The sequence below is a fragment of the Rhipicephalus microplus genome, chromosome X, assembly GCF_043290135.1.
Source record: "Rhipicephalus microplus isolate Deutch F79 chromosome X, USDA_Rmic, whole genome shotgun sequence".
In the NCBI taxonomy this organism is placed as follows: domain Eukaryota; kingdom Metazoa; phylum Arthropoda; class Arachnida; order Ixodida; family Ixodidae; genus Rhipicephalus; species Rhipicephalus microplus.
In genome coordinates this window covers 171,894,315-171,909,841 of record NC_134710.1, presented here as the reverse complement: position 1 = coordinate 171,909,841, position 15,527 = coordinate 171,894,315, and the positions used below count along the sequence as shown (strand labels likewise).

Here is a 15,527-nt window from a genome sequence, read left to right as displayed (position 1 = left end):
CAAATATCTTGTGGCATTGAGATTTCACGTGAGCCACCGCGGCACCGTTAGTGTTCGGTATACATACTGCACAAGCGACTCGTAGGCGCGTCCACCCCGCCGCTAAGATGCCGCGCTTACGCGGGATATGTACACGAAGCCGAAAGAACAGGTCTGTCTGCCAGATGCTAAAAATTGATTCCATTGGTTACGAGGGCAGTTCAATGAGCTCCCCACAGCAGCGAGACTGGCGTCTCTGGGGTGCAGAAAAAAAAAGGGGGGGGGGGAGACACAGCGGCTTGTAGGTTGTGCTGAACGAAATACAAACAAGGGGCACGATGTAGAACACGCCGAGAAGCCAGTCAAGGGCGGTGCGTGACGGTCGACTCCAAGCGACGCGGACAGCTGTGCAATGCACTCTTCGCTGACCGCCGAGGCTGCGTCCTATTCGCGGCAACAGGAAGGAATAACAACACTGCTCCGGGTTCCCTCAGAAAAGAAAAGCCCGAGCAGAGAATAAGAAGGAGGAGACAGGCAGATAACACGTCAAAGTTTATTAGGCACATCGGCGATACACGAGAGGTCGACGAAAGCTTGTACACGTGGTTGCACCCTATATAGTGTGCGGATACAAGGTATGCGTCGGTTACTGTTCGCTACATGAAAACACACAAGAAATATACATATATTGGCCAACGCGTGTCTTTCTTTTTTTTCTCACAACGGGGATGGCGATGGGAAATAGGGATGTAAAAGCGGGACGGTGCAGAAACTCACAACGCAATGACTGCTAAAGACGTAGAGCCCATTAAAACGTTTATTGCGCAGAATATAATTATTGTGGACTACATTCGTCAGTTGTATAATCACAGCTGTTCGTCTGCCGAAGTTCTGAAGCTTCTAATTCCGAGATTGCTTCAATCGATAGGCGCATCCTGATTGTCCACGTTAGGCTGTCTAAAAAAGAATGCAGCACCGCTAGCTTTGGCTTTTAATCAAAGCAAAGTACACCATCGCCATGTACTACACATTTAGTACTGTCTGTTAAGATGTATGCTAGGACCAGGTGGATGTGAAGTGGACGCGCGACAAAAAAAAAAAAAAAACAACCTTTCGGCCATGGGTAACACTTTTCTTCTTCGAAAAGCTCCATTCTCATTAGATTTGCTTTCTTTTTCTTGTCATGTTAAGAATAGCACCACTAAAGTCTAGTGAAGTGTTTTTCTTTCTTAATCTTTTGTATCCACTGCATAAGTCACTTTCTTAAGAGATTTTCTTGTGCGCTGTCGCAGAATTTTCTCACAGCTGCAATTATTCTCCATCTACTGTGCAGTAAGACCCGTTATCAAGTTACGCTAGGCCGGCTGACAAATAACTGTGCGCTGAAAGAATATGAACTACCAACTGAACCACCTTTTTATCATTTCGCTGAAACTGACCCAAATGGCTCAGCTTCATGTCGAACTCATTTTTTCAGTATATATTCGAAGGTGCAAACCTTGTACTTCGACGTGGAAAGTTTTTTTTTTCAATAGCTGGTGAAAATTTAACAGTTCGGCTAAGCATCAGCCGCAACTTATCGCAACATATTTAGCAAAAAAAAAAAAAGAGGGGGGGGGAGCGAACACACTACAAGCGCGTAAAATTGAGTGGGCAAGTTTCTGCGCGACCCCAAACGCCACAAAACCGCCTATAAAACGATTGCCGTAAATCACATTCTGCCTGTCTCTTTCGAATCGGTGCCGCCTTCTTCGCAATGACACAGAGATCACAACCAGTAACAGGCCCGTGGCACAGATACATCTACTATGATAACCAGAGCGGCGAATGCACCTTCGAATCAGGCAGTGCTTTACGCGTGGACGGACTTTGGCCAACGGCAAGTACTGGTGCGCCATCATTTGTCTACGAAAAGCGGTAAACAACAAGCGCGAAATGCTTTAAGTTACCAAGGTGACTGTATAGAAGGCAGTTTAGTTGCTAAACACGTATTCATCTGAGATTTTTTTCTTTGTTTTTCTTTCCTTTCAATAACGTCCGTCGCTTGGCAGATGGAAGGCACGAAACGCGACAAATTTTGCTTGCATGAGTGACCTAACATAACACATTTTTAGGCGCATGCCATACGGGCTTTCAGAACAAAATCGTTTTGACAAGAACAACAATAGTAATTATCAAGCGTTGCCTTTCCAGTTTTGCGCAGCAATAAGAGCAGAGTTCATGTACGTTGTGTCACATCAGTCATTGTCACTGCATGCCATGGAGTGATAATAAAAAGTGCGGAATTGCTCGCGCTATCTTCTGCCAGTTAATTGCCATTGTCTCCAATGTGCGCAACTTCATTGTGTCAGACGGCCATGCAAAAAAATTAGAAACGAGTTCTCACATCCGTGCAACGTACCCCAAGTATTTCTAGAAATATTTAAAAAGAAAACTGTGATAAGAACTTGAGAGATCAAGAGGTCGAAAACTCTGTCAGACATTTTTTATACGGCTTGTTTTATTTCTTAACCCTATTCTCAATACACGCACGGTTTCTTTCTCTTTTCTTTCCTTTTACCTGTTTGGCCACCTTCGGTCTTTGATTGCACCAAAAGTCGGTGGCAACAAGGAGATAGCTAGTGAATTCAAGAGTTAAATCTACTTTCTTTTAATATTGCGTGAAAGAAACAACAACAAAACCTCGCTAAAAAAGTGCTGCAGAAAACAGGAGAGGCACTACAGGCAAAGAACGTACGGATAACCTCTGCAACACAAGCAAAACACTAAGCACACCTGTGCTCGCTGCAGGCATATGGGTCTATTGCCTTATTGCATGCTGTGTGTTGTAGATATTACACTGTTTCGGTTGCCTTCTGATAGGGTACACCCAATGTTCTATACATTTTTTGTCATTGCAAAAATGATTTTTACAGTTCGGCTAACACTTGTGCGTGATGAAGTATTAACGTCTACCTGATTGGGCGTTTAGCACAGAGCGTACAACTTTGGCACTTTTAAGCACCAGGGGGACGTAGAGCGCTCTGCCATCTTGTTTCGTGGCATGAACAGGACATCGCTGGGTTGCATACACTTCAACAGTCAACTCCTAATGACTTTCAACTTCAAGTTGCACCAAAATTAGTAACTTAATTAGTAACTGGCAGTGAACACCGAAACAGAACATTGTCTGTGTGTGTGTGTGCGTGTACGAGCGACTCAGTGAGCCGATGAAAAACAAGGAAGCCTCCTTTTTTATCATCGAACACGACAAAAAAAGACGACAACGACGACACCGAGTGCCGCGAGGACGCTGTGCGTTCTAAAATGTGCAGCACAAACACGTGCCCGCAAACTGGCCTCTAAGCACAAACGATACATGACACATACGCGGAGACGAGAATGACTCCGCCATGCTCGGGTACACAGAGCAACAATGATGCTAAGATGAGTATGAGTGAACAGAGAGCGGCTAGTGCGTTTAACGTCAAAGCCAAGAGAAGCTCGTGGCAATCGGGCCACACCCAGACCAGCCGAGCATGGTCAGCCCTGTCGGAAGATCCGGAACGACAGGACGGCGCCGACCAAGTACAGGGCCCCGTTCATGATGCCGAAAACCTGCGAAGCAAAGACGACATCAGAGCGGATCGCTCACTCAATGCAGCGAGCCACATGTAAAAAAAAATTGAACGTGGTGGCTGTTCTAGAGGGGCAAAACGCCAAAATAATACGCTGCTAAGTAAGAACTATATTGACAACACGCATTATAAAAGCTGCGCATCTAGCTTTATCCTATAAAACCTGTCAGATGTGCCAACACACTACGCAACAACTGCACAACCAGCCCCCCCCCCCCCCCCCCCTTCTCCGCAAATGTGTTCGCAAAATAAGCGTAACATGTCAAATAGTTCACAAGCTATCTGTCACCGCTTTGTAACTTGCAGTGATACACGTGCGAATTCCTATTATGCCCGTAGGAAGGCATCGGCCACTGTGCCTCCCTGATCCTTTCTCGTCGTTCTCATTCAACATATTCCTGAAATCAATCACCAAAGAAGCATGACGCCTACTCTTAATGTAAACACTCTGCCAGAGAGGGAATCAGCGTCATCAGTGTTTAGAGATATGCAAGCAGTGTTAACGGCGGTACGGCATGTACTTACGGCGGCCGCTATGCGGGCGTCGTACTGCTCGCCACGGAAGTTACGGTGATAGTCGAGCGTTTTGGTCAGCAGCGTGATACCAGCCGCCAGGTACAGGGCGCACGCCACCAGGTGGAACAGAATCTCCTGCGAATGTGCGCAAGATCAATGAACGAACGAATGAATCAATCAATCATTCAGTTGTACTGATTTTACTAACGAAGAATGGCTACATTACAGAAAAATCAATCTGTGTGACTATAGTTCACTTCTTGCGAAAATTTTACGATATAGCATTCATAACGTTACTCAGTCCCCCAACGACTAACTTGCATTATAGGACGCCTTCGATGTATGCACGGGTAGCCTGAATTTCAGCGCCCTGCCTGGGAGGGCTGGACTCGGGCAGGCCGACACTTTCTTTCGCCCTGCCCGGGCCAGCTGGCCGAGGCCAAGTGCAAAGCTGGAATGATGACAAAAATATAGATATTTAGCCGGAATCGCTTTACAGCAGACCACAATGAGCACGCCAGATGAGGTTTGTGAATATCTAACCATTAAATCATCCTTCGTACAGCGTTTGAAATATACTTCCCTTCTAGAAGACAACAAGTCTAAATATCCCAAGCTTGGTATACTTGCGATAAATTTATTAGCAACTTCGGCTACCAGTGCGAGTAGTGAACATAATTTCCGTTTGGTGGAATATCTGATCCCGTATAGCACCACACTTGGTGCACTAAAGCTCGAATCGCTGAACAGCTTCTTCCTTTTAAACTACAACTTGTAATCGCTGTTAATTGCACCTGTCATGTATAGCGCCACACTTCGTGCACTAAAGCTCGAATCACTGAACAGCTTCTTCCTTTTCAACTACAACTTGTAATCACTGTTAATTGCACCTGTCATGTCTATGTTTTCAATTTCATATGTTGACTAAAATAACACATCATCGAAAAACATCTTCCCCTCCAACAAGCCTTCATAATGTCGGGTGGACTGGGTCGGGCTTGGGTTTTTGCTTTTCTACGTACGCCGGGCTGGGACGGGCGGGCTTGCAACCTTTTAGTTTCGGCCTCGGTCGAGCCTTCGACTCAATCAGCGGTCCTGGACCTGTCTACGGCTCAAAAAAGCGACCCGTGCACAACTCTAGATGTCAGCATTGTGAAAGTATGGGAACGCCACTACTATCAAGGTCTGCAGCTACCATCTGCATAGTGACGAGCTCGTGTTACAGAATCGGTGGCAAGTTCGGTAAGCGTTCATGCGGGTACGGGCCGACCGTCTCAAGGGTCTGGCGCTCACCTCGGTTTGGTGGCCTGCGGCTTCAGCATGGTTAAGATCGCAGCCTCATTACAGCTAAATGGTCATAAATAGGGTCAATAAGGAACAAAAAAGCGGCCGATCTTCAAGAGGAAGCATTTCCAACGCGCTAACTATATCTGCAAAACTGCATTGTCATCGCCAGACGCCCCCTGGTTCGACATAGGCGCTGAACGTCCTCCGTTCTCAGTACGGGAAGCGTCGCTAAGAGCAACTCGAGGAGATCGTACGATGACACGTTTCATCGACTTACACATCTTTCCTTCAGTACGAAATGTCATCTTTCACTATAGGCGAAACTTTTCCCGCTTCATTCACGGTAGCAAATATGGCGGAAGCAAAACCACAGCACTGACGTGGTGACACTCACAAAGGAGGTGCGCGACAGGAGCGACGACGATGTGAAGGACCAGCAGGAAGAGACCAGCAACAGGAAGGTGCAGAGCAGGCAGCCGAACGCCACTAGCAGAAAGTAGAGCTCATGGCCCGGCATGCCATACAAGTCCACCTTGCTGTGCTTGGTGTAGTGCAGCATAAGACCGAGGCAGATGGTCCCGAACACCTGCAGGAGCAAACGTTTGACGTCACTGGTCATTTCACAAATTTAGTACCTTTGTAAGCACTTTTTTGTTTCGCGGTGTAATATTCACACGTAAACGTTCGAGCTTTGTAATAGAGGAGACTTGTTTATTTATTTCATTATTTATTCCATTGTTTATTTATTTTTTAAAAATGACGCTTTTTTGTGCATTCGTACTTATTGAGCCAATAGACAACGTCAGCCTAAAATCATTCCAAGAAAGGAGACGCCTATCTCACACAGCATGAATAGGTCGAAATGATATTTTACCAAGGTTTCAGTTCATTTTATCTTAAGTTTTCGATTACTGATAATCGAAAAACGATATAGTTACGAAAGATATAGTTATGATATAGTTATAAAACACGATACAGTTATGAAAGACGCCCTCACTGAGGGCTCCGGAAGTTTGGGCCATCTGGTGTTCTCTAACGTGCACTGCCATCGCACAGCACACGGGTACCTAACGTTTCCCCTCCATAAAAATGCAATCGCCACGGCTGGTATCAAACCCACGACCTTCGGCTCAGCCGCCGAGCATCATATACCCACTGTTCTACCAAAGCGGACTATTACGCTGGAAAAGATGCACTGGCATCACGGATAAGCGAAATGCATAAAGTTATTTTTTTTTCAAGTAAGTTAAGGGGACTTCAAGAAATGAGCTGCAGTGGAAAATTGCGCGAAAAAGCCCCTTTATATTGCAATAGACATGAACTGAACTTTATGGATGAAGTCGCTAGAAAAGCATTTGCTTTTTATTGCTTAGAGATTCGCTATCATTAGGCGTCCTGGAAAAAAAACGATAACGCTATCATTTGCCAGTTTTATATGCCGAGTGTCAGCAATGTGATTTCCGCAGGCAAAAAAAGTAAATAAAAAATAACAGAACATGCTCCCCGGGTTATCGGGTTGGCAACGCTCGATAACTGGAAATAGGTTGCACACTTTCACGGTGCAATATCCCGTCGGGGCTGCAGCTTTGGCTACGAGTAAGATTTACAAGCCATCGTGAAATATTGCATGTTTATCTTCCACTGCTATTTCCTTATCAGGCGGCGTAACGGTGCTGATGCCAGTGACAACAGCACCATTCGAGGAAAACGTTTTAGTCAGTGAGAGACGAAAGGAAAAAACAATAAAAATGAAATTAAATGATAGAAAATACGACCACAGGTCGCTATTCCATGCTGCTCGCCTTGTTGCTTGCTTCTATTGACAGAAACTATGTTAGCGTCTTCTCTGATTGACTTAGAGGAAGAAATTTTAGGGACAAGGCGAAATTTCAATCACTATAACTACGGCTATCCAAGTTCTACTTGGATATGAGTGCGATGAAAGAGTGGGGAAAGCTGCGCAGTACGTTCGAAGAGAAGAAGAGAAGAAGAAAAATGCATGTCACGACGAACGGTACACGCGACAGGTCACAGTGTAACCGACTTTACGAATGAAAAAAGAAGAGAGAACATTTTCTGGGAAATAAAAAAAGATTTATTATTACGGCCCCCTGTATCTCCAACACCCCACATACTCAGTGGAAAATAAGCTTGAAGATATCGCTTGGATGAACACTAGACGGATGAAGTGCTGTCTCCACATGGGCCGCACCCAACCGTTCGCAGACGCTGACGAAGCGCGGTTACTACAACCCTGCCGAGCCGTCGCTGACGATAACATTCCTTGAACGCTCAATCTATGGAGTGTTTACACAAGGAAACCGTGCTAGCGGACTGACGCATTTATCTATATATAGTCTATGCATGACGCACAATCCCCTGGACAGACACTTTTTACTCGAGCGAGTATTTCCTTGATGGCAACAACCACGCCTCTTGAATATGTAGCACAATGCTTCAAGAATTTCAATGAACTTGTTAATCGTCTCTGTTACGTTTTCGTCCACCCTCTTTTCATCCGCGTGGAGGAGTACTAGCTACGATGCTCGGCTGCTGACCTGAAGGTCCCAGGTTCGATTCCGGTCACGGTGGTGACATTTCAGTGGAAATGAAATGCCAGAGGCCCATGCACTGTGCCACGCCAGTGCACGTTAAAAGAACACCAGATGACAGATAGCCGCGGAGTCCTTCACAACGGCGTTTCCCATAATAATATCGTGGTTGTGGGACACAAAGCTCCAGATATTGTTTCTTATCTCCCTCTCTTTCTTCAACCATACATTTCTTCATCTCGTTTTTATCCCTCAGTTATTCATACTTTATGCACATAGATACCTCGCCCTGCTTACGTACATCACTAGAAGTGTTAGTTCTAGCAACGTTTAGTAGCAAAAAAAAAAAAAGAGCCCGGAAACGATCCGATTGTCACGTGTGCGTTACGAGAGGCAGCTTTCTATACGAGGTAAACGAATCACGCAGCCAATATTGAAAAGCCACATAGTCAGCTACTGTCGCAGCAAACGCAGCTGCCGAGCTATCCTCGATTGATGGAAGCCAGAGAACCTCGCTTTTTTTGCTTCGCGTGCACATTTGTTTAGTGAGGCTTGGCCGAGATCAGGCGGATAAGAAGTATCTTGCCCACAACAGAGCAAATAAACAAGGTTAGTAAGCATAAATGTTTGTTTATGTGTATACCCAAACATATACATGCTCTTCTCAGCTCGCACAAGAAAGCAAGGTCTTTGTCCCAAGATGTATCCATGAAATCGCGACTACACGACGTGCATACATCAAATGTATTAACGAAAGCTGCACTACACTGCTTGAACAGGTAGAAAAATTGCTGTAGTGGCGCAAGCTGTGGGAGCGGGCTAGTTGACATTCCATATTTTTAAAGCTGAAGCACAAAGAAAGTGGACAGTGGACGAAGGGGACAACGAGGACAAGCGCCAACTTTCAAGTAAAATTTTTTTTTGCAAACCACCAAGAATATACCTGTTGCTAGTGGCCCGGTGTTCTCCTTATACTTGTCGAGCAATCGAGAGTATTTTGTTGTGAAATTATTAACACTTTACTATTCTGTAATTGATGAGGTTATTGCCATGTGGCGTGTCCCTTCGAAATTCCGCAGGCACATTTTGAGGCTTATGTGCAGCTGTGCGCTTCACGGTTGTAGCATACCTGCAAGGTGCACAGTTAGTGTTTCCTCTCTCCGCATTTTTTTTCATTTCTTTTATGCAACCTTCTTTTGTGTTTTAGGTATCAAACAAGAAGCAGACGTCATTATGAAAAAAAAAAAACACTGTAGTGTTGCAATAGCTGGTTAATAATGGGTTATCTTCTTTTGTTCGCTTCTTTTTTTTTTGGGGGGGGGGGGGGGGTTATACTAAACAAAAGTACGGACTTTCAGCTTGTCAACCATCGTGAGAGCAATAAGTAGTGTTGACAAATTTTAGCACGATTTGCCATGACCCTGCTGAAAAAGCACACTGAGGTCTCTTTCATTCTACATTCCTCTTTATTTGTTAGACTCATATTTTACACTGTCGCATGCAGCTTTCGCGCCATTTCACATTGTCGCGCAGGTTTCGAACGACGACTAGGCGGTTCACGTTCGAGATTAATTACTTTCGCAGCGGATATTTAGCATGTAAACTTAACAAAGTGAGTGCTTTCAAGATAAATGCCTCAAGCGGCTAGCAAGAAATAAAGGGACCGAGAATAAAAAGGTGTTTCGTAAACACGTGTTGTATCCTTAACGAGGTTCCCCTGTACATATAAGCAGATGCTTATGTGTATTGTCTTTTTTTTTCTTTTAAGAACAGCTGTTACGACCTCGGAAACAGTAGCACTGTTCTACCAGTGTCGGACTTGGTTAAACATTGCTGCTACGCCCACGCTGTCCGTCGCTGCGCGTTGGCACGCATGAATGTCATCATAGCATGAACGAAACGGAAAAGGACAAGGTGGGATGACACGAGAACACTCCTCATGCGTCATTTTCTCGATGGCATCGCCTCTTAAGTACTTTCCCTTCGCGCTGTGGCCGCTTAAGTTAAGTGTCCGAACCATGACACCACTACACAATGTGTGATGACTGTCACGTTTCAGCTTAAGCGAGGGTGCACTTTGTACACTGACGCGTTTGCAATCCGTGCACTAGATGAGCTAGGCCTTAGCAGTTTTGGGCTCGACTGTGCACGAAGCCAAATCGCGTGCCGCCAGCAGTGGTTCTTGCCAATCGTGCCAGCAGAGCAGCGGCCCGTTGCGCAATTCAGGCGGAGCCCAGAGCGCACTTCAGCGATGCACCCAGGCACGCAGCTTTCAAGGTTGCCCGCCGCACGCCATCGCACCATGCCGCCCGTCCCTTCCACGACACCGGAGCGCTAACAATAGACGTGACTAACCGCGTTGCCACCACGCTTTCGATTACAAGTTGCCGTAGCAACACGAGTGGCACCCAACAACGAGCGATCTATGCACGCGCAATGGAAGCAGCGGCCCGGGCACCCATGCATGGCGTAAGAGGAGAGCGTGGCGATTATGTAGGCCTGCAATAGCAAGCGTTGGACGGCTGTGACAGCCGGAGACAGGTAGAAGCGCGACATTACGTAAGTACAAAAATGGGATCAGGCTACATGGCCGCTCGGCGAGATAGCAGGAAGTGAATGCCAGCCGTTATTCTGTACCAACGCCGGTTTATGTAAACGTAGACGCGAACCCTCATACATGACTGAAAGGCTCGCGCCATAAAATATGGATATATTCCCAGATGTCAAACAGCAGGAAACCCGCAATCATGGGTCTAGGCGAAAGGATACGGCGAAAGCAGTTGCTGGGCTCACATGCTGCAGCTGAGATGGATGCTTTTTTAACCTTGCATTGCTAGATTAGTGAGAGTGAGGCGTGTCTCAAATTTCTAATAATATCGATAATTTCACATTTCCTTGGATTATACTAGTTTCATCCCAAACGGAAGCGCGTAAACAATTGACTGCTGCTCATGCCAGGCCCAGAGGACGCCATAAGTACCAAAGGGCTTTTCAGAGGGCCGACCTCGCAACTGGAGGGCCTCTGTCAATAGCTCTTTATCCCTGTTCAGATTACACGGAGGACATACGACAACAACAATCTGAGCATTCTAAGAACATGCAGCACGAGAGTCTTCACAACCCGTGTTTCTAAAAACAGATGTTAAATTTGATATTCTAGAACGCCGGGCGTTATGAGGGCTGTGCTGCGAACATTCTTTTCTGTATATTGCGGAAAAATATACTTGAAAAGTTGATTGATATGTGAGGTTTAACGTCCCCAAACCATTATATGATTAGGAGAGACGCCGTAGTGGAGGGCTTCGGAAATTTGGACCACCTGGGGTTCTTTGACGTGCACCCAAATCTGAGCACACGGGCCTTACTTGCAAAGTTCACAATGAAGTGACTCACTAAACACTTTAATACCATTTTAATTGCATATCCACGTTCGCGCACATGCACTGCAATATCTCTTGGAATAAAGAAATAAAGCTACAGGTAAACCTGTATGATACGACTCTCAAAGGTGAATATTTGGCAGAAGTGTGCCTGGTTGGGATAGGAATGAGGCAATTAAAAAACTCCTACCAAAAATCGTATTCAGAAACCCGACGTTTCGAACAGCCGCCGCTGCCTCCTCCTCGAATCCTGGCACATTCAGCAGACAGCGGGAAACATCGATCAACCGCTCCACTAAGACATTGCCCTCCCTGCCCTTCCCCTATACTGCCGGGGTTTGCGACAATCGCGGCAAACCTTTCATGCAAAGCGAGCAAGCGTATATAAGCGCCGCATTTCTCACCCTTGAGAAAGAAGCCGCGGCCTGGCTTCAAAACGTCGGGTTTTTGAATACAATTTTTTTGTTGGACTTCTCTAATTGCTTCATTCGACTGTTATGTATGGAGCAAGCAACCGCGGGAGGCTGAAGCAGCGGATGCAGGCCTGGCGTTCCGAAAACGCACGTTTTCCGTATTCCCTTGTTGCCCGTTTTCCCGAGTGGCTTTCAGCGAGCCTGTAATGCGAGTTTCCTGCACACCGCGCAGTGCTGATCCTTGACCCGGTCAGAGGACGGCGCACCAACGCACATTTCCAAAACGAGCGAATGGACAACAGACAGAAAAGAAACGCTCCGATGACCGGATCACGCTCACTCGCACAGAAACGCGGAACCGGCCGCCGACATGACCACGAATGGCGCCAGCTGCCGTTCGCTGGATAATTAGGTTCGCCTGCGCAAACACGGCCACGCGGACAATGCGAACAGCTCTGTGGTCTGGTCACCCCTAACAGTCGACGCGAAACCATGGCTCTTGCGGGGAAAAGAGACTGGCGAAATTGGAAAAAAAAAAAAAAACTTGGAACGACGCTCTTTGTGGTGGAAGAACTACACATTGTTCTGCAAAGTCAATTACTATTATGACTTCTCCCCGCCACAAAGAATATAAGTATACCCCGAAATAGAGGTTAGTCATTTATTTATCATACCTACATTGTATTTGTATACCTGGGCCATTATAGTGGGGAGCTTGTGCACAACGAAGAAAACAATATAATTCAATCCAATCCATCCATCTCGTCCGACCCATCCCGTCCGATCCGATCCAATCCATCCCGTCCGATCCGATCCAATCCATCCCGTCCGATCCGATCCAATCCATCTCGTCCGATCCATCCCGTCCGATCCGATCCAATCCATCTCGTCCGATCCATCCAATGAGGACACATAAAACTTGCTGGAGTGGAAGCCGCCTATGCGCCGCTACGGGAGAGAGTGAAGCCGCGCCGAGCGTGCGGCGGCCATGTTGCCAGTGGCAGAAAAGAGCCGAGCGCTGCAAATTTATGCTTCATCGCGCTGCGGGTGAAGTGACTCATGTGTTTATATAAAGCAACGAAGAGAAGTAATTCTGGTTGTAAATGTTTATTGCGACTTGTACGCAGCCAAGTGGCATGTAGAGAACTCAATTAAATTGCATATGCATCAAATAGCGATGCCTAAAGCAAACACATCATCGAAAGCATAGGTGCCCTACTGGTGGTTGAAAATTATTGCCCTTGCCAAAAGTGATCCCACCTTACTTTTGACCGATTCTCGGTTTTTTTTTCCTTCGTCATGTATTGTATCCTCACTTTTACGTATTGTTCGGCGATTTGTCTGCACAAACTTTAAACCTTATTATCAAGCGTATCAAAGTCTAGGACGTGCTGCTCTAGTTTATGGAACCAGTTTTTTAGGAGGAAGCTCATAGAACTTTCAGGATGAGGTGTTTTGCTCTTGACTTCACCGTTGTGATGGAATCACTTTCAGCCTGTAGCCGCCTCATTCCTCGACTTCTTTACAGAGGCTAATGACATCTCGTGACGGTGAAACAAGACCACCTCGCCTCTTACATTTAATTAAAGGTGTCAGCTCATCTGAGTGCATGGCTGCTATACACTCTTCACAGGTAGTTGCAGTTCGACCTTTCGAACAATGAAGCCTGCTATGTATGGCGCCACAGAACCGACAAAAACAGAAAAGCTTTCGGGCTAGTCAATGCGATGCGCATTGTCGTGATCATCGGGCTGCAGGACTGGGGCCTTGCGCATGTCAGTGAGATTGCTTCTTGGATGTACCATGGCTGCAGGAGTCGTTGCATTTAATACGGAGAAAACATCTTGGGAGCAGTGTCCAGAACTTGAAGACGTGACTTCTGTCTGAACCAATAGACGCTTGTACGCAGCCATAAACTGCGAAGCTGTTGGGTTGTGGTTATGGCCGCCTCATCCACGTATTGATTCAAAGAAGTTTTCGGCATAGTTTTGACTGAGTTTGTGTGTCAGTAAGTATTTCAGCTGACCCTAGCTGACAAGTCTGTCAAACATTCTTTCCGTGCTTGCCATGCGTATCCAAAAACCAATGAGTTCGTTTTTTTTTTCAGTCCTTCTGTCACTGCCGGATCTCTCAGCCCGTTTATGTACGCTTGAGTCTCCGCAAAAAAACGACTTCTAGAATGCTTTGTTCCCCTGCCGAAGGGGCGCTTTGTACGACCTTGCCAGCGGGTTCCTAGAGTTTTAAGGTGTCAAACAAGCGATCAAAAGTTCTAATAAACGTAGATCTTGTGCTGGCACCCTTAAATTGCGGCAGCTTTAGCTTTTGTTCGCAGAAGTCCAAAGCATCGGCAACTGAGGCACTCGATCAGTTGTACAGCATATCATACCTTCACTTTCTTGCTTTTCCCATTGAACGTGGACTTTCGTAAGTTTATTTCCGAGCCACAACCCTTCGTCACGTTGAAGTGTCTTCAATGCAACTTCATAACCCCCTTTCACATGATTCCCTTCAATGTCAAGGAGGTGGTCAAAGCACTCTGGCGCGAAGTGCACAGAGCCAAATGATCTCAGTCTTTCGCATTCGACTTCTCACGGCGAACGGCCCACTCCCAGAGGCTCCGCGTTACGGGATCTTTAAGAAACCTGTAAAACAAATCCGGACTGTTATGTTTTGCACGCTTAGATCGCGTCAGCTATAGCTCCCTTTAGTAACGAGCGCGGAATGGCTATGTCGAAGACGTTTTCGTGTACGTACAAGTGGAATGTGAGGCCACAACTTTTTTTCAACCTGTTGGCACATCCGTGAACGACGCAAGAGGCAACCAATGTAAACCATTTGTCGTTACATGCCGACAAGGTGAAAAGAGAACGGACGGAATCAGCAGCTCGCGATGGCACTGAGCACGCTTTTTGCCACTGGCAAGATGGCGGCGGCTGGCTTCACTCGCACAGCGTCCCTTCCACTCCAGCAAGTTTTATGTATCCTCCTTGGATCCATCCCGTCCGATCCATCCCGTCCGATCCGATCCAATCCATCCCGTCTAATCCAATCCAATCCATTCCGTCCGATCCGATCCGATCCAATCCATCCGATCCAATCCATCCGATCCAATCCATCCGATCCAATCCATCCAATCCACCCATCCAATCCACCCATCCAATCCACCCATCCGATCCACCCATCCAATCCACCCATCCGATCCACCCATCCAATCCACCCATCCGATCCACCCATCCGATCCACCCATCCGATCCACCCATCCGATCCACCCATCCAATCCACCCATCCGATCCACCCATCCGATCCACCCATCCGATCCACCCATCCAATCCACCCATCCAATCCACGCATCCAATCCACCCATCCAATCCACCCATCCAATCCATCCCGTCCGATCCGATCCAATCCATCTCGTCCGATCCATCCCGTCCGATCCAATCCATCCATCCATCCATCCATCCATCCATCCATCCATCCATCCATCCATCCATCCATCCATCCATCCATCCATCCATCCATCCATCCATCCATCCATCCAATCCGATCCATCCATCCATCCATCCATCCATCCATCCATCCATCCATCCATCCATCCATCCATCATTAAATAGCACATAATGAAGCCAACCACTTAATTAGGTGAGAATGACGTTAGCCACCTGTGGCTAGATATACGAATCATGGCTGCACAATTTTAAGGACAGATCGAGCTGAAGAGATCGGTATTTCAACATAAATGCGCATAGCACTGCATTTTTATCGAAATAGCACGACGCAAAAGCT

At 46.6% G+C, this 15,527-nt stretch overlaps 1 protein-coding gene across 2 annotated transcripts in view; it reads right to left on the bottom strand.

Annotated features, from left to right (window-relative positions):
* Nucleotides 1-3,189: 3,189 nt before the first annotated feature.
* The window catches only part of LOC119177167 (uncharacterized), a 42,697-nt gene continuing 30,359 nt past the window's right edge, over nt 3,190-15,527 (bottom strand). For both annotated transcript variants that reach the window (XM_037428568.2, XM_037428569.2), the window contains exons 2-4: nt 5,794-5,985; nt 4,122-4,247; nt 3,190-3,576 (exon numbers count right to left, since the gene is read on the bottom strand). In XM_037428568.2, coding sequence (XP_037284465.1) covers nt 3,502-3,576; nt 4,122-4,247; nt 5,794-5,985 — 393 coding nt within the window. In that variant the 3' untranslated portion in view covers nt 3,190-3,501. The remainder of the gene's footprint in view (nt 3,577-4,121; nt 4,248-5,793; nt 5,986-15,527) is intronic.